We start from the raw sequence: 25,524 nt of genomic DNA on the forward strand, positions 1-25,524 counted from the left end.
TTAATCCTCAGCTCCTGAATTATGGAATATACATTGTAAATTTTGAGTAATAACATCTGTGTCTCGGTGCAAGAGTACACTATTCGACATAGGAATGAATTGAGAATGTGAATGATAAAGCTATGAATAATTGTTTTAATTCATTGCACATGGTGTGGTTATTATGCAATATAACACTATCTAATAAATAATATTGATATTATTTTCAGTGCAATACTACACTAAGTCAAATGGTGTACTGTTGCGCTGAAGAGCATGAAGGCTACGTAAACTAACACACGAGTCCTATACAGAGAGTACATAATGAATTTTCTGTTCAATTTAGTAGAGTATCTTTGAAAGGTTAACCTCAAACAACGTTATCATCTCTATTTTTTGGGTCTTTCAATATGTCAACTGCATTGATTGACCTATCTTAACGTTAAATCTGTTATACCGAAAATAGTTTTTGTAGATAGTGTTGTTTGCCTGCCTTTAATTCTTTGATTTATAAGTGAAATTAACTTTGATTTTAAAGCGTTTTGATTCTCATCACATATAATATTCCATATTCTTTTTTTTAAATTCTGGTTTTTTTCATGATGTTGTGTAAGTTCATTAACTATCAAATCCAGAACTTTTTTCTAGAAGTATATGTAGTATATACCTAGTATAGAACCAGAAGTTAGTTGTGAATTCAGTTATATACGCTGTTATTTTTAATTTTTTCAATAATAATTAATTTTAGCGTGTTTTTGAATCATTTATTTTTCTTATTATTTATTGATGTGTTCGTAACAGCAAAATATTCCATTTGCAGTCCTAAAGGCCGGTTCGGATTAGTCGAGTGGCGAGTAATTTAGTAACTAAACGTGTATGTACAGACAAATTTAGTAAAATCATTTAGTCGAGTCAATCCATTTTGTTATAATTTTTCGATCAAGTAGCACCCCCACCACCTCTCACTTAACCCTTTCCCGGCGACCGTATTCCAGTAGGATACGGCTAGTACGTAACACATGGGCGACCGTATAGCAGTCAGATACGCAAACCTTGACCTGTGGATAACGCAAGAAATATTTTTCATGCGGCATTGAGAATTTTATTAAAAAATAGCCCGATCTATCCGCCTACTTCCACCTATATAACTTTGTCAAAAATATGTTGTTTTAATTTCATAATCATCGATCTTTCGAACCCTCTCGATCTATTGAGATTCGCCGGTACGATTGCATCAGTTCAAATCTACGCGGTATTTTAGAGCGCCTGCGCACTAGGTATACAAAATATTTTCATTCGCGTTGAGTGTGCGCCGAGTGATTTACCTTGTAAAGTTGAATATTCACCGTGATCTTTACAACACCATGTTTGCGGGAATAAAAGACAACCAAAAAACCGAACCGAAAACAATAATGTGTCGTCGAAATATTTCTAAATATGTACTTGAACTTGTGTTCTGGATTATGTCATTTATTTTTATTACTCATGGTCGTGTGTCACCCCAATTGTTTAAAAAGTCATAAATCGAGCTCATTATTGTAAGTCGTAAATATGTGGTAAAGATTCGTCCAAACGGAATGAAAAAATATAATATATTATTATATTTTAGTTAGGACGATTGCGAGTTTTACCAATAAATAACGAATTACTATGAAGGAATATCCAAAACGTATAAATAAACGTAAGTATAAAAAAAACACACACGGGTACACAACATAATATAAAATATAAATCATGGAATATTGACTTTTCAACTATATTACATATTATCTTTGCATGCAATAATTTAGTGTTTATAAAATTTTAAAACCTCACGCAAAAAATGTTTTTCTTTTTTAAATTACGCAGATCTTACAAAATAAATATTGTTTTTTTTATAAAACATAAAACGACAACCACTAACATAACACAATGCTCAATAAAACTGAAAAGTTTAATCTAGTAAAAATCCAAATTACACTCAAAAAGGAACAAAAAAATTATTACAATATTTCAATCATTTGGACTCAACTTTACGTGACCCATAAAACTTGTAATAATATGGGACACAATAAAAGCTATTATTTTCAATATTTTTAATGGCATTTTTAAGTGTTTCTAACATGACTAAAATAAAATTAGTGTCAGTGATTTATTTCTTTTCATAGGCGCACAATCCAACTGACGCGTTTTTACGTCATCAAAGATGGCTCCGAAATTTTTCAGTTCAATGGACTATGGACGTTTTTATTCAAGTAAACACAGCTAAATACAACAATCGATTCTATTTTATAGTGTGGCACTTCGAACCTTATGTATCTAGGCATGATAACAGTAATACCAGCTATTTTTAATTGCCGTATTTATCATAATACAGCGAAGCAAAGCATTTAGAAAAACCTTACCGCAGACTGAGCTACTTTCATATTGAAACTTACGCGGCGGCCGGGTTAATACCAAACGAGTATGACCAGTGCTCTATTCATTTTGACACGTCACTCACTAATGTGTTCGGACACTTTTCAGTTACTAAATCATTTAGTGGTAACTAAATCATTCGCCACTCGACTAATCCGAACCAGCCTTAAACGTGGTTGGTGATTATCTCGAAGTAGGCGGTTCATGGAAGTATCCGACTTTGAAACTGATAGCCTCATATTAACTTTACCAAATTTTTTACAATAAAGCACTAAATGCGGGGCTGCAATGTGCTTTCATTTATATTAGTTTTATACAAAAATGTCAAAGGAAACTTTCTTGTATAGAGATGAAACCTAACCGTTTGATAGTGGCAATAAAAAACTCTCAAGCTTAGATTGATTGCCTTTAATGACATTTATAAAGAAGTTACAGAAGAGTTCACCTGAAAGGAGATTGAACATCTTTGGTTTTATATCTTGCCGTTTGTAAAAAAAAATTACTGACTTATGAATAATTTTTGTATCATAATGTATAAAACAAAACCTCCTTAATCTAAAGAGCTTGTACCTTTCTATTTAATTCAATTTTATATCTAAATATAGGTTCAAATGTCTTAGTTGTATATTTCACTTGCATTAATTATTATACATATTTACTTTTAATTCGCGATCGCGTAATATATTTATGGATCAAACTGCGTATGAAGGGCCTGGGTTAAAATAGTGTCAACCGTCATTGTTTCACATTGTTTCTAAGCTATTTGTCAAAAATAAAGGATTTATATTTAATGATTGATGTCAAATAATGTTTACTATAAATTGCATTGCACACAAGATACTGAATTTTAATAATAGATTTATGCAGATTTTAATAATTAATTTTGATTTATTTTTGAAGAAAGTTTAAACTTGATTGTTATCGGAACAAAGAATATAGAGGTCGACACTGTGTTATCCTGGCGCCTTTGTGTCAAAAAAGAAAGGATTATGAACATGACAACCGCTAAAGAGTAGAATCATTAAATAAAATAATAAACATTTAAACAATATAGCTCCATGTTCATTTAAAAGAGTTTAAAATTAAGCGTGTACCAAATACGCAGATTTCATGCTGCTATTGCCGGCATCTATCGAAAATCACAAGCATTTTACAGTCACTTCTACAAATTATTATATGTCAATGTATATATGTCAAAGTGATATTGTCAAGATACACCCACAAACTATATTTCATTATAAATTTATAGTGTTATTTTATTAATTATTGTTACGATATACTGACCAATTCATACAGAAAAAAAGTTTGATTTGTACCGAAACCAAAACATTCACATTATAATACAAATATAGCTATAACTGCCTGTGACATGACAGACTGCATTAATTGGGTAAATGCTTAAATGGGGAGCTAAATATGCCGAACACATTATGTCATGAAAATAAATGCACAAATATGTCACTTCGCCGACGCTCAGAATATTAATTTACATGTCAATTGCTATCAATTCAATCACACTAAAAAAGTTGCAGAATTTCCGAGAAATCAAGTATTGTAATACTCAAAGTTCATAATTTTATTCTCCCTCTTGCTGTTGTAGTTCAAACTCTTTGGGATGTATGTATTTGAGAAGACGCAATTTTAACTTGAAAATTATTATCAAGTAACTCAAAACTATATTTTGGATTATTCTTGTTGACGTCATCTATAAGTCGATTGACATTCCAGTAAAAAAAAGGGTCTTCATTCTTAACGCACGCACAGGGGATCATCCATATTTGTCAACATGACTTAGGATGATTTGTGACAATGAGGATATGAGTGTTTTTTGAATGTGTTACAGTGGCGGTGTAAGATTTTGTGATGTCATTTATGTATCATCTCCTATGGGAAAATTTTCATTTGGCTGTTCAAAACATCAAGAAACAACTTATATTTTGTCACAGAAGAAAAGATCCAGCAGTAATATGTCCATTGTTTTTAATTAAGAACGTGTGGTCACCGTAAACATGGATGTTAATTTGATGAGGTTTTGGTCCACATTTGTGTTGGTCATACTATAATCATGCTAGTTTAATTAAGTTATCTTTTCGGTTAAAGACATTTTTGATTTTACTATTGATTAAAAGTCAAAGGGTATCTGTAAATTTTGCTACAATTTACAAAACTATTCATCCGTTTATAAATATTTTAAAAATTAAAAATTTAGTTGTGTAATAAATTAATAACATAACATAAATTAATTTATCTAATAAGACATAAATTGCTCTCCAGTATACCTATTAATAAGTCTTATTATAGCGTAAAACCTTGACACAATTATCACTCACCTTCAATTTTAAATTCCTTTGCATAGAAACATACTAATTTATTCATTCCTTTTTTGTATAGGTTTCTCTTGATAAGAATATAAATAAATCGATGAAGTACCTACATACTATAATATAACATCTCCTAGTTTATAAATAAGAATAGATTAAAATCATCGTATTGATCAAGCTTCATCTATTACATTTTCAACGTGAAAACCAGGAGACTACAGTGTTTATTTTGAGTTCTCTTGGTGACCAATTTGGTAGCAGCTATCAAAATTGAAAAACACACTGCGGTATTTGAAACAATATTCTTGCAAATATTACACATGTGCATCTGTCTCCTCTTGATGCCTTGAATTATATATTATTTAAATCAATAATTATCACGGTGAATATAAAAACCGTGTTTTACTAAATTTTATTTATGATGATTTTTAATTGTGCTGTATATGTTTTCATTGAACAAGCAACACTGACATCTTATGAATAATTATTAATCAACAAAAATATTAACTGTCAAATGATATATACATACATAGGTAGAGATAAATTTATTTTCTTATGAAAGGAATTGGACTTTCGGTAGTGTGAATGTTTCTTACCAACTACTATTTATATGAGTATTGGTTGCTAGCCGTATGGTGAGTGAGCTTAATTCGAACACACATTTATTAAAGAAACCATTATGTGAATCTGTCCGAATCGAAAGTATTTATTTAATATACGATATCGTTCCTCAAACTGCAATGTCTTAAACCACGCATCACAAATTTTACTATAGAAACAAGTAACTGTATCAACTGTAACAATTTATGGTGATCTTTGTCTTTTTTTAAATATGACAATATGTTCTTTATCTCATTTGAAAGATATAATAATAAGACATATTGCAGTTATGTGGAATATAATTTGATTTTCTTGATTTTAAAGAAACATACCGTACTTGCACGGAGATGTGTATAGTAAAATTATTTGAACTTCACATCCGAATCTACAAAAATCTCAATTTGCCACCATGCAATTTTGTCGATCGATATGTATTTATAATTATTACTACATAACATTATCTGTACAGCTGGCGTATTTTCCAATATATTCGTTATTCTTTCATTGTATTGAAAAATATTAAGCATGTTATTTATGTATCGAATAATAATTAAAAACTGGCTAATAATAGACTAAAAAAAGAGCAGTGTTAATGTTGGAGTAAATAAGGCATTTGAAAATTATTTGTCTATGGTTATGACGTGGGAGGTTCAATTTAAACTGAATATTTATAATTTATTGCATAATGCAGGTTCTTTATTGTGACTAAAAAACAGATAAGTCCAAATTTTTACTATTAACGAATATTGATCACAAAAGTTGTTTTGCGATCAGAAACAAAATGTAAAATGACTTTTTTTTCAGAGAATGTAGTGATTCGTCCGTTTGAAATCTTTTCACAATATAGTAAAGTTTTAATATTGACTGTTTAAAGGCAAACCCATATTTATGCGTACCACATTTTGTTTGATCTAACTGTCTGACAAATCAGCACATCGAAATAATGTCTAGTTATAAGCTTTTATCACATCAATATTTCTAATTGTATTACTTATTCATTGTTTTTGTTCTACTGAAAAGCTAGCTATTCATAGTCACTTCTCGATGGCCTAATGTTAATATCCCGTAAGTGACTTTTTACAAATTGTGCAGGAAGCTAAAAAACTAAATATTTAATATCCCGTATCTGACTGTTGTTAGTTCACACATGTTGTAACTACATAGCATGCCAATAACTTGTAATGTAAAAAGTGGTAAAGCAAAGCACATAACGCCTAATATAATGATAACATCCATTAAATATAAAGATAAACATCCAAATTTGTTATATTACATACTTACTGTTTTACCTTTTATACGGAAATTTCGCAGTCGATGGGCAGCATTTTTGTTGTTAGTACATAAAAAAAGTCATTTTCATCATATATGGGGTATTGACATTAGATCGTCGTTATCTAGTTCTTCCCGCCTTTTAACTGTCTATATCCGTATGTAAGAATATAACGCTTCCACGTTGCTGGCAAATGATTAGCGCTGTGTGCAAAAGATAATGAATTTTTCCGCAATCTGCTGATGTTACATCAGGACAGTGGTAGTGAGATCCTGTACCATAAATTTTTAGCAAGATAACTGTAATTAAATTAATTAAGATTAATCCACGTTAAAAGTGGTGGATATACCATTGGCATGCTGATATTCATTTATTTATGGTATCGAAGACAGTTATTAAACCTGAACAAATTAGCCACATAAAAACAGTTCGAACAAAAGTGCCCGGTAATAGAACATTTTGAATTTATTTGTTTTGGTGTTGGTGTAATCTGTAATGTGTGTTACGTTATTTACAGCAATTAAAAACAATTCATAGATTATGTAATATTATGAAATGAGTTTCGGTAAATTTTATTTTCTGTATAAGCGAAACCGATTTCAAGTATTTTTGAAGACTATGTAATGGTTTTGAATTTTTATTATTTATAATTGATGTAAATAAATACATGTGGCACCTTTTAGTAATAAATTAAATGTTTTTTGATTGTAAAAAATAAAGTAGGCATTCTGTAAGTGTTAACCTTTTTATTATTAAATAAATGCTTTTTAAATTACCGATTTGTTTTTCTTTCCCTTATCTATGAAATGAAACAACCCTTCACTGTGGTAATGAGATGTTAAATCAATTTCCATCCCTCATGATACATACTTGAGAAACGATCCTGGACTTGGAACGACAATGCGCAAAGAATAGGCAAGGGTATTCCGGTGTGGAAGGACATTGTATTAAATAAAGTAAAACACAATATGCAGTACTTATTCCACTTAATTTAACAAGAATCAGTGCATCTATTTTATACACAAGGCGGCTATCGAGGGTAGTTTACCATATTTATGTATTGAGGCAGTTAATTGTTACAATAAGTTAACTGTCAAAAAATGCTATGTTTTAGGCATTTTGGCATTAGAAATTCTTTGAATAAATTAAGTCTTGAATTGAAAATTAATCTGCTTTGCCAATCTATCACGCGTGACGGCAGACTGATGGTGACAGTTAAGTTATAACCTGTGAGGTTTTACTGCAGGATACATGACCCAGTGTTCTGCCGGCAAAATAGCAATATCAGTTTTCTCTTAGTTTACCAGGGTCGTTTTAATAGTGATGAAAAAACATTAAAAATCAATGTTTTCAGACTGAATGATTAAATTTGTAGTGTGGCAGGAAAAACACCTTTAAATTAAGTTTTTTGTAATGTATAATGTAAACAAGTGTGAAATTAGATAAGAATATTATATTAGTTTTGTTATATTTCAATTAATAATTACTGTGAATTTGATTTTACCATCTTCTCTGTAAGTAAATTAAGATTCAACTAACTGTACCTATAATAGCTTTCATATTTTTCTAATGAATGAATATTCTCCATTCAGAAGAGAACCTATCGAAGAATGGTTGGTACAACATCTTGTAGCTATAGGATTCAACATAGACAATACAAAATTTATAAAGAGCGCTCAAAATAAAACACATTCCATTACATTTATATTAAATTTATTTTTCTTTAAATTTAAAAACATTCCAGCAGGCCCAAAAACTTATATACTAGATGAGGATTTCACAGAAATCCATCGAAACCAATATTTACAGTAAAAAATATTCTTGATTTTTAAAATTTGCAATATTATTTCTCTCCGATTATTTACAACATCATAACATAATGTAGCAGTAAGAAGGCACGGTTCGACTGGCAACACCGGATTCACTCGATTGCACTTAACTTATCAAACTATAACATTGATTACAAATATGGACCATTCAGGTGTATTCTGACGATTTCTACTAGTACTTTCAGCAATGCCGAGGATGTGTGGTGGGTATATTTAATAAATCTGTGGTATTTGGTAAATTTATGATTTTTCATTATGAGAATTTGAACCTTTAGTTTTCCATGTAATCTTAGAAATGAAAAAGCACTACTAAATTCTATTAAATTAACTATCAAATGTCTCTCATTATTTCAATGTTTTGATTGACCATTGATGTATGTAACATTCGGTTAACTCCTTTGATGTATGAAATAAATAAATTAATGATTTCCAACATGGCCTAGTCTAGAAGGAGCTAATATGTGTACATACATAATAATTCCTTTCTATGGCAGATGCTTGATGTAAATAATATTTCTCATGACATAGAACTCAATTTGGGTGTTTACAATTAAATGAGAAAATACTTATAGCTTCGAAGCTCAAATAGAATGGAAACTATTGAGATAAACCTGGCATAAGGGTAAATAGATAAAAAATGTACATAATATCGATTGTAAAGGTATTTAATAATTTCTTTTTCTTGTATACAGTCGTTCGACATATAAGCAGATGTTTTACTATAGAAATATATTCATATCTAGATTCTTATTTGTTCGTCATTATATCAATATATTGCAGGATTGCAGATTGCAGGATTGAAAGAGACAGTTGACGACTGTGAGCTATTGCGCTTGTGTTTTTTTGCATTTCCCTGCAAATTCATAACTGCAGGACTCGGATAATGAGGACCCCCAGTAATACCAACATGTAATAATAAAAACAAAGCTGTCATGCAAATAAATAAAGACACATTTCTGATTTTAATTGAAGTTAAACTCATAAACCCACATATTGCTGTCCCCTTCTCTGAATAACCCTTGAAACAAACACGAGTCTATATTGATGAAAATGATACAACTTAAAAATGGACTCCATATAGAATTCTGTTAAACAACTGCCAGACAAACCATGCCACCGCATTCAAAACGTAATTTAAACTTTAACAATGACTTAATAAATACTATTTACCGTATCTCTGCTCACATTTGCCGTAGCATTGCAGAATATGTACAAATTTCTCTACACTAATATTACGGTGCGTGTTTAAACTAAGGAATTCAGTTAATCTTATATGCCAAGGTAAAAATCCGTTAGTACGGCATAGCTTGCCGCAGACGATGGCTAAGTTTGGTTCGGGAACGGAAGGGAAAACGTCACTCAATCTGCTGTTCATGTATTCCACATTTATGATGTTGTGGTCCAACAAACCTTTTTGCGCCTCCGTACACATTTTTTGAACGAGGGCGATTATCTTCTGTTTGCCATCTTCTTTAGACACAAGATTTACAGTTATATTATGCTTAGTACCATTTTTATAGCCATTTAAATCGGGGAAATTCGCCCACTTTATGTGACCTGGGACGTTCGCTTTGAGCTTTTCCACGGCTGCAAATAATTTGTCTTCGTTCCTGTTCAGTGAACCTGAAATTAATGAAAAAGAAAAGTATGAAGGTATGAATTTTTCACCATTTTTTAACGAAACAGTAATCACGGTTTAAAATTAGTATGCGTTACATAATAGGGCAGGCTTATCTGAAAATACATAGTAAATATTTTAAATATAATATTCATTAGTGTACACTGATTTAAAAAATTGTAATGGTGATATAAAAGGGGACTTCTTTATCTCCATCGAAAGGATGATAAGAAAAGGTTCTAGTTAGATATTCCAAAAATACATTTAGTAATGCTGACAATTCTAATGTTAGATAAAACATTTCTTTCGTTGATAAAAACAAGTCTTTCGGTACTATAGAATAGATTAGAAACAAGACATTTTTTCTGGCGACATAGCTGGGTAAAACCATTGAATTGTGCACTTTTGTATAAAAGCATGAACTTTAGTATAACAGTAATTTTTAAGATGTTTCAAAATTTAACCAGGAGCCCAGTACATTCCAAAATGGCAGAGAAAAATAAAATTGTATACAATTAGGTATACATTAGGTAGCATAGAAAAGAGCAGTTATAATGACTAACATCAATATCAATAAACCCATATATATATATATATACAATTGCATCAAATATTGCCATATATAAACGACATTGACATCGTAGGCCAGAGTGAAAATACTGTTGGAGATGTATTTATGGAGCATGAGAAAAAACACCAGCACACTAGGACTCACTGTTAATGTGGAAAAAACCAAATATATGGTTGAATCAAGAGAGCCAGACAGACCTTGTGATACTCTCAGTTTTGTGTGATTAGGATCAACCATTAACAGTGATAGAGGTCTCAAAATCGAAATTAAAATATATGCTAGGGAACAAATGTCACTTCGATTTAATGAAGGTGTGACACTTGAAATGTATCTTGTAAATAACACTAATAAGACCAGGTGTCATGTATGACTCAGAGACTTAGTACATGACCAAAGACATTGAAATAGTGTTGGGCTTATTTGAGCGGAGCGTGCTGTGTCTCTTCAGACCCATCAATTAGGTTGTGGTGGAGATGAAGATACAACTACGAGCTGTACACTTTGGACGAGTCATGCAAATTTAATGTCACTTTGATCTAATGAAGGTGCTACGTTTCAAAGTATTGAACCGACACTTGAAATGCATTTTGTACAAAACACTAATAAGACCAATTGTTATGTATGACTCGGAGACCTAGTGCATGACCAAAGGCATGGAAAGAGAGTTGGGCTCATTTGAGCGGAGCATGCTGTGTGGTATCTTCAGACCCATCAATTAGGTTGGGGTGGAGATAAAGATACAACTACTAGCTGTATACTTTGGATGAATCGGGCATGACAAAGCAACTGACATTCGGGAAGCCTAGTTGGAGGGCTAGTGTCTAGTTGAATTTAAAGACATTGGGCATCCTTAACTAGAGGGAAGCAGCTTTGGATAGACCTGGATAAGACTAACGCTCACATAGGGTTGTAGCACTAGGAAGAAGACGGTACTGTATTATTACTAATTTACAGTTTGGACATGTATTTTATGGTGCCTGATATCAATCTGAAGTTAAACATGAAATTTTTCAATCGGGAGCTGTTAAAATAATAAGATGGTGGTCAAAACATCGGGCTATGGTGTTGTGGGTCCCAGGTTCGAATCCTGGGTCTGGAAAGTACACATATTGTTTTTCAATTTGTGTATAACTCAGTATATGGACCTAATAGGTTGAACAAGTGGCTGACATCCATGTCTCGTAAAAACAACACCAAAAAAATATAAACCTCCACTCCGTGGAGGCCCATATATTCTTATTAGCATCGAACATGGTCGAATAATTACCATCTGAATTCGTTGATAAGATTATTATTATTCAATGTCTTTCGATACTTTGTATTTAGTTGAATTAATACAAAATCCAATTACACCACAAATGTGAAAATTTCTATCGATATGTTATGATTTCGTTATCATTTGTAGATAAGCTAGTGACAATGTACTTAACACATTCAATCATAGTTAATATGTTATCTTTTTGAACTCATTATAATATGATTCAATAGCAATTATAAAGTATATGTTATGAATCGTCAGTGGTTTGATGTAGAATTGTAGATGAATTATAGATATATTTGATGTAGAATAGAATAGCCTGACTGACCTTCCAAGGACAGGTAATCGAATTATAGGAGGTAAGGAAATATCAATGTTTATCATCTTGGCGTTTATTTGACTCATATTTATAATAGGCAGTGGCGAAGGGTGGAGGTAGGCTGTTAAGATTCGCCATGATGTGAATTTGCAGACCAAATACAATTATTATGCAGTTGACACTGAATGCATTACATTGCACAAAACATGACAATCAACATTTTCATTACAAGTGGCACATCAGGCGAAGGCGTTATCCAATAAGATATAATATTAATTAATTTAGACTATATATGGCTTATTAAAAAGATCATTTTGTATATTATAAATTGACAATGAAAGCATACTTGAACAATGTGTTCAGAGCGTGTTAAAAGCTACACGTATTTCAATAAATCAATGCGAAAGATAACTTCAATTCAGGCCATCACTATAAATATCGGTGGCGAAGGGTGGAGGTAGGCTGTTAAGATCCTATATAAATAATGCACACTAAACTTTGTCAGTCATGCGTATTTGTTTTCATTGAAATAAGACTACAATTTAAAGATGGTGTTGGTTAGTTTTTAAAATTCAATTAAACCCTGCGAAACCCTACCCATAATAGGTAAGAGTCAAAAAATACTTGTTTATCTTTAAAATATCTAAAAGTATGCAATTAAATCATACATAACTTTAAATATTCTATATTATATAGAATAATATTTTTTATCTATTGTAGTTTCGTTTAGACAGGACTTGAATTTAAAAAAATGAAACAACAATATGTGTAATATGTATTCTTAATCCAATGAAAACAAATAAGTATGAATGAAAAAGTGTGCACAATTTTGTTATATCATCCAAAATATACCAAAACTATTATGGTTTGGTTTAGGGAGGGTTTAATTGCTCTTTAAAAACTAACCAATACCATCTGTAAATTATTGTAGTTTAGTTCAATAAAAACAGATACGTATGACTAACAAAGTTTAATGTGCACTTTTTATGGCGGATCTTAACAGCCTACCTCCACCCTTCGCTACTGATAATAGGTATGAAATACTTGCATTAAAACACATTTAAGAGTTTTGGACCATTAAACTTCATTTTCAATTCATTTCATTCATTAAAATTCACGGACACAACGTCTTTTGGATTAAAACAATGCTACTTGTGTCACGGTGCGAACATATTTCCATTAGATAGTGTCATATCTTAACCATCTAAATCGAAAATTTAAAAAACTAAAACATTAATATGTGTCATATCACTAACATGTATTAGCTAACATGTGTCCGCAACTGTGTTAACGTGGGTTCGATATAATTCGAATCTGCCTACTACTGGTAGGGTATTTATTGCTAATTCAATCTGACTAGTGTCTTCTTGGGAGAGAAAAAAAAAATACTGAAGTACCTCAATATAATTTAACAATGCACAATTAAATTTTAGAGTTCAATAAGGAATCAACCCAGACAATCTCACATAAAATTGAAGTCATGATTCATCCCAGAAAGAGATTAGATTTTATGACACGTTAATTAACCTCTACTGAATTATAAAGGTCAAAATCCTCATTTCATTTACTCAAAACCTTAACTTTTGACTTGTTGTAGTACAGGGATGGCGAACCTTTTTACGTACGCGTGCCAAAATTTCCCAAATATTATTTTTCGACTGTCTGACGTGCCGAGCAGTTTTTCATAGAGAAAAAACTAAGAAAAAATATATTTTTGAGAATTCTGTTAAGAAAGTTAGAAAATTACAATTTGAGTTATTGAGATTTTATCTTTCGCCGTGTTTCGAGCCGTTTTAGATCTTTTATTCTTTGAATAGTTTTTTCCATGTTCAAAGAGATCGTGGAAGCATTTTAACCACGCTTCCTTCATATATTCTTCTTTTTCTCTTCCATTTTGTGACGTGACACTCGTGCCATAGGTTCGCCATCTCTGTTGTAGTATATAACTAGGATATCGTTACTTTGTAGTGTTTTTCAGGGAGGTATTTTAGTGCCGAGTAAAATAGTTAATGTTTTTTTCAAACAAAATTTGTACATTGAGAAGACCTTCAGAACAGAGCTTGCAAATGAAAGCCGCAAAGCAGGTTTAATGATACATGTTTCAAAGACAAAAGTAATGATAAACTGCTATGCTGAACTAAAACAAATCCTCATCAATGGCATTCAAATCGAGCGAGTCAACAACTATGTCTATCTTGGACAATGAATGTTAATTGACGGTGGTATGTGTGATGAGATTGCTCGCAGAACCAAATTGGCAAGGAGTGCATTTGGGCACCTAAATAGTATCTTCAAAAGTGATATCACACTGTGTCTTAAGTGTAAAGTGTTCAACCAATGTGTGCTACCAACGCTCACATATTGCCCATCCAGAACAAAACAACCATCGAAAATCGCAATTGAAGTTTTTCAACCATTTAAAATACTCTTCATATCAATTATTTCAGGTATGAAGATATTTTTAGTTTGTTTCCACAGTAAATCTGAAAATATGTTTTTAAAGCCTTATTTTAGCACTTGTGGTCTTTTTCTCTACAATTTTATGCATTTGTGTTGCAATGAAAAATATTTACACTGAGAGGTTGTGTTTATTTTTATAAAAAAATATACATTGGACTGACTTAAATGCTATAACAAAAAATATGTTAATGTTTGTAATAATTTTTTTAATATTCTAAATGTAAATAACCAATTTACATAACAAATTCAAATAAAAAGAGTTCCTCTAACAATTTTGTGATTCTGAGTAATGGTGAGTCTGTAGACTCACGATTAGTAAATGGCATCGGAGTGGCTCAGATTAGCAAGTCAATCTTATTCATCATCATCATGTTCTCTGTCATCATTAACAGGGAATGGTCGCTCTGCCGCAAGTCTATCATAATAATTATGGTACATGTTTGGGATTAGGTTAGACTAACACAAATCTTTAAGTTTTCACTTTGACAGTTTAGGTGGATTATCGTATGCAGCAACTAAAATTGGCTCCATTGTCGACAGCCGACTTCTGGGCGTTCGTATGTCGATGGCTTTAAAATTTTGTTCGGCATAATTTAATTTATAAAAAAATTGTAAAAGGTACTTCCTTTCTCACTTGGATCACTTTAATATCTTTCCATAAAACTTTATAACCATCTGTATTCACATTAAAATTAGTCCCCATAGCAGTTGATATCGTGAAAAAATTGAAGAATGATGAGGTCGACAGCTCATGGACAGTGTATAGGTTGCCATTCTTTTTAGGAGTATATTGGGCCGGAATATAAATTGGACCACATTTCAGATGCCTCTTTTTCTGTTGCTCAATAGTGGAATACATAGAATCACCCTCGTTTTGTATGTGACCCACAACCAAGTATTCGTGGGTAATAGTCGTTATGTCCAAGTTTCCTACAGCATATAGATACATGCTGGCAATTGCTTTATTCTTATTTTGACCAGTGCAATTGTCAGAATAGAAAATTATGTCTTTGCCAGTACTATTTTCATTTAGGTACATCCAAACGCAAAAACTGATTTCATTGGCACCTCTATTAGCCAAAGCTTCATTCCAAAAATGGCATTCACCTTTTTTGTTAATTATATTAAATATTGTAAAATTAAAACAATTTAATTTTCTTTTATAGTAAAACACCGTTACATCATCACAGGGAACTTGGAGTACGGCTTGTAGATAGAAGCATGCTAGGTATTATTGAATCCACAGACTTGGCGGCAATGATGTCAAAGGATTTTTCATCACCAGCCATTTGCTTATTTTGTAAATGAGTTTGATACTCATTTTCCAACTCCTTTTGCTTATCAGTGTCAGCATTTTTAAACCCTTCACAGAGTGTGCACTGATCTTTCTTCGGTAAGAAAAATGACAGGTTAAATTCCTCATTGAATATTATTTGCTTTGAATAGAATATGCTTTGCAATGACACGGTTTTCAGCTCTTTGTTTATACATCCTATGCATTTCTGCCAGCGTTAAACTTCCATCCAAGAATTGCTTGGAAGTGTTAGCCCTTGTGTAGTGAGAATCTATATGCGGAAATGAATTTATATGCTCCATTATGGCAGATTTTATATCTGGGGGAAGTTTTTTGCATGATTTTGGTGAACGCCTCGCTTTTCAGCGTCCAATATTACCGTTTGAACCAAAACCTTGTCACGAGTGTATCTTATGAAAGTATCACCAATGTCTAATGTTTTCATAAAGAATGTCTTGCATACCTTTATCATGTTACCGTCCCATGTCAATTGGTATGACAAATTTGGTTTTCGGTTGGGCACACCTTCCTTTATGCGTCTATATTTTGGTAAGATTTCAGAAGTATGGGTCACGATAAAATTACGTTGTCTAACATGTTCTCTTATTTCCCAAAACTTGGTATTGATGACAACTTGACATTGATGTGATAACTTAGTTTAACACTTTAGTTTACAATTATCATTGCATGTGCCTTTGACACACTTAGTTGCAATGATCTTACCAGAAATGATTACATGCTGTTTACCAAAAGTTATACCATTTTTCTCTGGCGCTAACCAACCGACATTAGATATTGTGCGCGATTTTTCCCGCGTATATACTTCATACACTAAAAACAACGCAACTGCACTAATGGTTCATTTGCACTCAACATTACCCATTGACTTGAGTGAAAAAAGAACATATCACGACATGTGTTGTTTTTTCATTGTAAATATTTTAAATTTGTTAAATAAACTAAGCATCAAAAATGAACTGGAGTGACTAGCAGTAGTGGTGTTTTTGCACTATAATTATGTGAATCCTACGGAAATTTTTGCATTTAAAACATGAAATCACAATTTTAGCACTTATGGTTGTTTTATTCTGGATGGCCGATATGCATATGGAACATGGATTGTTAATGTAAGAGAAATCCAAAAATTACATATAGCGCAACGTGGTACGGAAGGGCGCATGTTGGGCATAATGCGTAAAGATTACAAAAGAAACCAATGGATAAAGAAGTAGACAAGAGTACGTGATGTGGTAGTGGTCGCTAAGTATATGAATTGGCAATGGGCTGAACATGTCACTCGGCGAATAAATAACCGCTGGACAAATGCTGTCATACAGTGGTACCCAAGGGCCACTAGATGCCCTAAAACATACTGGATAGACAAGTTCATAAAGTTCAGTGGATGCACGTGGCAGCAAAAAACTAGGGGCTGAGAAGAGTGGAGAGAGTCAGGGAAGGCCTTCATCCAGCAGTGGATCGACCCCGGCTGATGATGATTTGTACATGGGTTCAGGGATGTAATCAAGGATTTGGGTGACCGACCCACTGCTACTGTTGTGTAGAGGTCTAACGTTGCATATCGGTACAGAAATGGTACCTAGTATAACTGTCTTAAAATCGAACAGTAATATAGTGTTTTTTTCTTATCATTCAAGCAGGCATATTTTCACCAGTAGTGTGTATTGTTGATAAATTTAATATAATACAAGACTACAAAAAAAAGATGGAATTAAAATGTCAACAGCTGCTGTTTTGTAGATGGATTAACCATCATAAAATATTGCTATGAAGACGATTTTGTAGTCTAGTGGCCGTATGCTCCATATGGTATCAAAAATTGGTATTCCCTTATGGTAATATGGCACACCTTAATTTATTTTTGAATAAATATAATTTGAAAAGAAAATATTTTCATGACTGCAATATTCACTAATAATAAATAGTGTTAGGGAAATACTGTTTTATACTACGTAATTTTGATTACATTTTCAGTTACAATATGAACTAATTGCTACTCATTCAATTACTTCGTGTCTTTATGAGTAATATTTATGTTAATTTCTCAGACATTGTGTAATATTTATGTTTACAGTTGCTACATGAAAAACACTTACACTATATTATTAATATTACGTACAGATAAACTAAATTATTTAGTATAAAGATAGCTGCATATTTATAGAGAAAAAATACAACTTCCGTCCCATTATCCGCTATCGCATCAGACTCACCTGTCTTATCATAAAAGCTAAAGTACGATATCCCGGCAGCTAAACTCCAAATAAGAATCTTGGCCAGATCCGCATAGGAAGCGTCATCTTCGTCCAATATTAACGCTATATGTTGGGGCACTTTCAGTGCACATTTCGTGCTACGATAAACGTATTTTACACTGTCTTTCGTGTCTTTACACCGCTTGAATTCTGCGATTTTCAAATTGCAATATTCCCACAGGAAACTTAAAATCTCTATGATTGTATATGATAGATGTACAAGCAGCCACAGAAATGTGCGGATAAACTTGGACAGCATTTTGTCCGGATTTATGCTTCACATGAAACATAATAGTGTCCTGCATGACAGGAAAAACATTTAATTTCGGCGAATGGTCCGAAAGGACCAACTTGACACAGAGCTGTCACACGTTTTGAGATTCACACAGCGCCAATCACGAGCTAGGTGGTGGCAATGATGTTGCCACAACTATTTACCTTTGATACGGCGATAGATATATCAATTTACCACCCGTCTTTATCTATATCTGTAGCAATCTTTTTGTATTTTTGTGGGGAATTATCATATTATTATTACGCAGAAGTGAGGATGAAGACGCCACAGCGTCCAAGATAACTACCTAAATGTACTTAATTTGCTACATATAATAAGTCAAACAGGAAAATAGCTTAGCGTAGCCATTGGCCACTGTAGTATAAATATTATGTATGTTTAATACATTTTTATTTTTTTTAAAGATATTTTGCAATACTACTTCAGATATTAATGTTTGAAATGGATCATTTATCACCATATAAACATTACACCTTTAATAGACAAAAAGGCTTTTTTTACGTCTATGATCTATGCTCAAAACGCAAATGTGATATCCGCTTCCTTTCTTTGGCGTATCGTGTACGTAGAGGTTAGTGACAGCCATCAAATATTGAAATTTATTTTTCCGTTTAACTCTTAATCAAGTGAACGTAGGTATACACGTACATTTTCTTATAAAAAAAACGAAAAGTGTGCAATTTTCTCGTATCTAACATGCCTTGATATTGCTATTGGTGTTACAAATAATTTATGACAAAGTTGTTTAGCCATGCTGTCAATTGACTTTTCGCATGTGTTTTTAGGTTTCACAATGCAGTTGCACATTCGTGGTCAGTCGACCCATGTCGTGGAAGCACGGGAGGATGAAACTATCGCTCAGATCAAAGTGAGTTCATATTTCTAGCATGTTGTTTTCGACTTGCAATTTTCTCTACCGGAACCGTGTTATGTGGTGATAAATATACCGATGTGCCTGTTAATCTGAACGTATACCTACCACACTAAACTATTGTAATATACAGTAATATGTATATTTATACACACGAATAATTAATACATATTTAAACTCTTCAACCAACTATCAACCTCCAATTACACCTGTCAATTTACAATATTATGTTGTAAGATAAGGTGAGAAGGTGAACTATCTCCACTCTTAATAATTTGTTTCACATTGTAATGCGTTGTAGATTTTTACGTTTCTTTCAATATATCATTAACTGAAAAAATATCAATACTTTTAATATTAAATCTTCTGATGTCTGTTGAGCTGTTTACCATTATTTAACCAGTAATAATCACACACTTTTCACATTCCTCCACTACATAATGTATTAATTAAAACTATAGTCGAATCTTTATGTACCATATCGTGTTTCTTATTAGATATAATCTTTAACAATTGTTTAAACAATATAATGTACTTGCCCATGAACCTTGTTTAAGTTGACTGTTTTAACTGACTGATTTTGCACATCATTTTATATATTATTCAAACTCAGATATATTTAGGGAAGATTGTAAGGGTTTGGAGAACTTAAATTCTCATGATTCTTCCGCTAGATATATTCACGTATCGTATGTGTCCTCCTTCTGAATATGTCATGGTGTAAATGTGCAGTTTTGTTTTTCTGGTCAGCAGACACAGATTTTATTTTGCAGCCTGTATGTCTTCGTTCTCAATTTTAACTTTTTCTACGCCTCACAACATTACTATGGCAGTATCTGCCAGGCTGCAGATTTTTAACGATTCGCTGTAATACCGATAATTTGTGGCTTAGTATTTCATAGTTATTCAAACGGATGTCAATATCAATCGACAGTGACTAGTAATTTAAGTTTAAACTCGGGCAACTCACGAAATTCGTATGTGCGGCCTGCCGATCACTCCTGATAACTCACCGTAGGCATAGACCCGATTGATAAAGGTTCCATAATAATATTTTGGTTATTTGTGCAGGAGCGTGTGGCGGTGTTAGCTGAAACATCCGCAACAGATCTCTGCCTGTCTTGTATGGGAGCACCTCTCAGCGATGAGGTCCTTGTCTCAGCTCTGGGATCCATTGAATTAGACTTGACCGTCCCACTCTTGGGAGGAAAAGTTCACGGTTCTCTCGCCCGTGCCGGTAAGAATTCTTTAACTATTACTAAGAACAAGTTTTCAAGGTTTTTTTGTCCCGTGAATGGGTTTATAGCACCCTTTCAGGTAGGTTAGACTGACTTACTTTATCGTGATGGAGAGTGGATCGTATGAGCCTTCGGAATTATATGCTAATATCACCTGTACACACATACATGGATTTACTGGCACCAATAGTGTGTAAATTAAATTAACGCGATAATAAATTTTTACACGTAGAAGTGCTGACTGTCTCACCAATCTCATTCTTCATGCGTAAGCGAGACACATTGATGTCATTGTATGGTGTTATTTGATAGATTGTGAAAATTTCTAATCGTGTAAATGCGCTGAGCGCTGTTCGTATTTTTATGGCAGTTCGTCACTATCATTCTACTGCGCATACGCATACGCCATGCAAGTTCCAACTATCACTCGAAAATTCTGAAGTTGCTGAACTTTTTTGATCCATGCATGCAATCTTGCAACTTGCATGATAATACTCGTTTACACATACATTTTCTTGCTTGCATACATAATATGTACTGTCAGCAATAAATCCATGCATGTGTAAACGGAGTATAATGGTTAATTATTTTCTCAATCCACTGGGTGCTTGGCCTGGATTAAAACACATATATATAGAAAATAAAGCAAAATTTGTCTGGATTTAAACTGGTCAACCAAGGCTTTATAGAGGGCTGTTTTACCATTACTCCATTGCGGATGCAAAGAAGATGAATGTTTAAATAAATAAACATGGATGACATGCATAGATAGCTGTTTGCCATCCGTATACATGTAAAATTGCAGCCATATTATAATTTCACTTTTGTCGTCAGCAACTGCTTCTCAGTTGTTTTGTACCAACAAAATTCATTGATGAGTTGATTTAACAGAGTTAGGTTAGGTTAAGAGTTATGCCGAGTTATAGCATCGGCCTATAGCGTCGTGGGTGCCAGGTTGGTTCGAATCGTGGGTCTGGCAAGTACACGTATTATTTTTCAATTTGTATGAGTCATAGTATGCACTTGATAGGCTGAGCAACTGGCTGACACCCATTTCTCGTAAAAACTAAAATCTGTTAATACAACCTCGACTCTGTCGAGGCCATATGATCCTATTAGGATCGGACATGGTCGGAATGAAAGTTATAGATTATACAAAGCAACTAACCAGCTGTTGTTACAATAATTATTTGAAACGACTTCCTAGATTGTTGCTGATATTAATTTGTGAACATTGTTTGAGGTGTTGTCAGTATTATCTGTCTGCATTATGTTTGTTTCGCACATTCCACTATTTATTTATCGTACTATACGTCAAAGGTATAAAAATATTCAAATGGCTTACCAACCAATTGCGTGTTTATTCTGGCAAGTGCATTTACATTTACCTTTTGCCTTGTATATTGACATGGTTGGCATGCCTGCTGGAATATGTCTATGAATCAGTAACAACTTGATTCTTCTGTATTCATAGTGCAATTTTATTATCATAGTTAATGTTTGTTGTCTTATGTTACAGGTAAAGTAAAAGGCCAGACACCCAAAGTAGAAAAACAACAAAAGAAAAAGAAGAAGACCGGCCGTGCAAAGAGGCGTATCCAATACAACAGGAGGTGAGATCCAATAATACAAATCATACTTTGGTCCTTGACTAAAACTCACGAATTCCACATTGGTCTAAATAAAATTATTTATTGAATGTCAGTCACCCCTGTGTACGATTCCGACACATTCATAACACGCGTAATCATTCCAAAAGTCAATTCATTCACAAAACCTCATAATTTTTGTCCATACAACAGAAAGATTTTTCCTTTTTTAATTTTTTAACATCCATTTAAAATGAAAATTAGACTGTATCCTAAAAAATATGTTTTGAATTTGTGAGGTAAGATAGACTGGCATATGAGTCGCTTAGTTGCCAAACCCGCTCTGGGCGATTTTTCAATAAAATTAGTTTTGAATGTACGTATGTGCTATATCGAATAGGTGTATCGAGGTGTGAGCTGTAAATTTTGCTGTTTCGTCAATCAAAATGAATATTGACTTGAGTCGCCAAACCCGCTCTAGGATAAATAAGAGGTTACTAAATCCGCTCTACATAGCTGACCAATCAGACGTCACGATTCAAACCATGGTTTTTAGCATACGTTTAAATCGCTATACAAACATCACCACTACTACCATATCAACATTATGGCAAATGCACAAAACAGTTTTTCGTGATTTACTCGAAACTCAAATAAACCTTCAGAGCAGGTTTAGCGACTAAGCGATTTATATAATATTTTTGAGATATCAGTAATATGAACATGGTCATATCTGAGTGGAACAAGGAATATTCATGACGATGAACTCCGCAATAGGTACTGCGAAACTAAGCATCAGCCCTCTTCATTTTTCCCTATCTACTGCAAGCCTTGTAGTGAATTCTTTCACTTGGTCACTACATCTTATCTGTGTTAGCCCTCTGCCTCTTTTATCAGGCATGTGGCCATAACAATTAATCTTTTGAAGCTTTCTGAGCTATGCTGGACAATATGATCAAAGAATTGCAATACACGATGCAGGTCTACAGAGGACAGTCTTGCTGATATGCAGTATCGAGGCATTGGTTCTGTGTTCTGTCCAGTAGTAGTCGCCAACACATTGTGAAAACATCAAATAATTTTCTTTCCCATGGCCTGTAATTATGATGTGTGAATATGATTATGATGTGTGTGAATATGATTATGATGATGATGTAGGATTCCAACCTATAAATGAAAATGGAAAACATCTGACAATCCGACTGCACCAACTGTATCTTTTTGTTTCTAGGGATGTTACAATATTTGTATAGGTGCCAGTCAGGTCATATGGATTTGCTATTGTCGCTCTGTTTTATTTCTTTCGCACCCGCCCAAAGGATCAATAGTCAGTCGAGCCCAGTGCACTATCCCATGCACTTTTTTGATGTTTTGTAGACCTGCTCTTATCTACGATTTTGTTTCATTTGAAGTAGTATTTATAGACAGATCGCACACCTATGTTGCTCTCTATTTCTACCGTGCGCAAGAGCTCTGATTTTTCATCCTGATAAAATATTATGTATTCCCCATAGAGATATACATCTTGTTTGTCAAGTGCCCATCATTCTGATCATCTGTTCTTTAGAAGCTCACTGTACAACCCATTGGGAAGCTCTGCTTTGGATGCCCGATTTGGCGCTGCTATCGAATCGATGAGATGCGATGCCAGATGCGATTTTTCCTATGATTTAACATCATAAAATATTTGTAAAATTACGCTAAGCTGTCACTGACCTGTCAATCACACATTCTGAATGAAACTATTGTGTTGTACATACGTCTAATGTGATTGTGTTTTTGTTTCAGGTTCGTGAACTTCGTACAGATGTTCGGCAGACGTCGTGGACCTAACGCTAACTCGTAAATTTATTTGCCGTCTTTTTCTTTTGACATCCCGGCCATTTTTTTTGGCTTGATTTGTAATATACAGAAAATGTAATAAAAGAGATTGCAAACCAATACAACGTTTCTTTTCTTATCTTGCACTATGTCCTGCCTTTTCTAAGAACTGGAGGTATACTAGCCACAGAACTACATCATTCTTTTTTTTCTTCTTTCAACCATATCGTCGGTGTTTTTTAAAAAGGGCGAATCAACCATTTTGGCGAAATTGAGATTTTAATGAAAATACAATATGTACCCCACTAGCGTTGTTGTGTAAAAACGGCGAATTTTTATCTCCACAGGAAAGTACTTAAAAACGATAATAGACTAAAATTAAATTAATTAAAATTACGAAATAAAAAGCAAATGTGACATATTAGGCCTTTTAAAATATTATATAATAATACCTACCGACGCCCACGGTGGCCGCGCGGCATAAGCGTTGGACTATAAAGCCGTGGGTCCCAGGTTCGAATCCTGGGTCTGGCAAGTACACATATTGTTTTTTAATAGGTTGAGCAAGTGGCTGACATCCATCTCTCATAAAAAAAACAAAATCTGTCATTACAAACTTCCACTCTGTGGAGGCCCATATGATCCTATCAGGATCGGGCATGGTCAAAAAAAAAAAATACCTATTTTAATGACAGTATTCTTTCTAAGCTTTATTATAAACTTGTTAGATATTTATAATCATCTACAGGTAAAAAACAAATAAATGTAAAAAGTTAAATCCCTCCTGTAAAGTAGCATTTTGGTTAATTCGCCCTTTTTACAAAACACCGACGATATCCGATCCTAATAGGATCATATGGGCCTCCACAGAGTGGAGGTTTGTATTAACAGATTTTATTTTTACGAGAAATGGATGTCAGCCACTTGCTCAACCTATTAGGACCATACTCTGACCAGTATGTAAGTAGACCAGTAGAACAATATGTGTACTTTCCAGATCCAGGATTTGAACCTGGGACCCTCAACACTATAGGCCGGCGATTCTGATTCCATTTGTAACCAAAGATATTGAAGAAAGATCTTTTGTGCAGATATAGCTACATATTATATTATAATGAAGGAAGCTGAAGACACGGTTTCTATGGCCAATGATTTGATTTATTTGTCGGCTGCACTGAGATAAAAGTGGTTTGCGTCCAGATCAAGGTACAACAACTGTAGGTAAACAATGTCTTCCATATGGTGTGGAATACAAAAAACACGTGACAGTTCTATCAAGATATTTTAAATAGTCAAAACATTTTGTATACAAGATTCATGCACAGTTCTATCTTGGTTACAAACCTAAAAGTTGTTATCGCAAATAACTATGAGCCTGGGGTTGCACATACAAAATTGTCTTTATTGCAACATGGCCATAATTCAAAACTTTCAGTAGTGTTACAACTCTCTTCCGTGCACACAGCCAGAACAGTGATCTCATGCGACTTGCTGAAACAACATATTAGTCTCATGAACTGA

General features: G+C 33.3%; 2 protein-coding genes across 3 annotated transcripts; one reads left to right on the top strand and one right to left on the bottom strand.

Moving 5' to 3' along the window:
- Nucleotides 1-8,263: 8,263 nt before the first annotated feature.
- On the bottom strand, nucleotides 8,264-18,586 carry Tango14 (transport and golgi organization 14). The gene is made up of 2 exons (XM_085942277.1): nucleotides 18,148-18,586; nucleotides 8,264-10,019 (listed from the first exon to the last, which is right to left on the bottom strand). The coding sequence occupies exons 1-2, from the start codon at nucleotides 18,446-18,448 to the stop codon at nucleotides 9,559-9,561; spliced, it is 762 nt and encodes a 253-aa protein (XP_085798403.1). The 5' UTR covers nucleotides 18,449-18,586; the 3' UTR covers nucleotides 8,264-9,558.
- A 441-nt stretch (nucleotides 18,587-19,027) lies between these two features.
- Nucleotides 19,028-24,128, top strand: RpS30 (ribosomal protein S30). Of its 2 annotated transcripts, none has more exons than XM_085942280.1 (5): nucleotides 19,028-19,116; nucleotides 19,270-19,352; nucleotides 20,427-20,592; nucleotides 22,113-22,206; nucleotides 23,971-24,128. In XM_085942280.1, the coding sequence occupies exons 2-5, from the start codon at nucleotides 19,278-19,280 to the stop codon at nucleotides 24,026-24,028; spliced, it is 393 nt and encodes a 130-aa protein (XP_085798406.1). In that variant the 5' UTR covers nucleotides 19,028-19,116; nucleotides 19,270-19,277; the 3' UTR covers nucleotides 24,029-24,128. The 2 variants fall into 2 exon arrangements, with proteins under 2 accessions (XP_085798406.1, XP_085798404.1); XM_085942278.1 differs by having other exon boundaries at nucleotides 19,028-19,055.
- The last annotated feature ends 1,396 nt before the right edge of the window (nucleotides 24,129-25,524 follow it).

This window comes from Rhyacophila brunnea, unplaced genomic scaffold (assembly GCF_057557595.1).
Source record: "Rhyacophila brunnea isolate RB1 unplaced genomic scaffold, BYU_Rbru_1.0 scaffold_14, whole genome shotgun sequence".
NCBI lineage: Eukaryota > Metazoa > Arthropoda > Insecta > Trichoptera > Rhyacophilidae > Rhyacophila > Rhyacophila brunnea.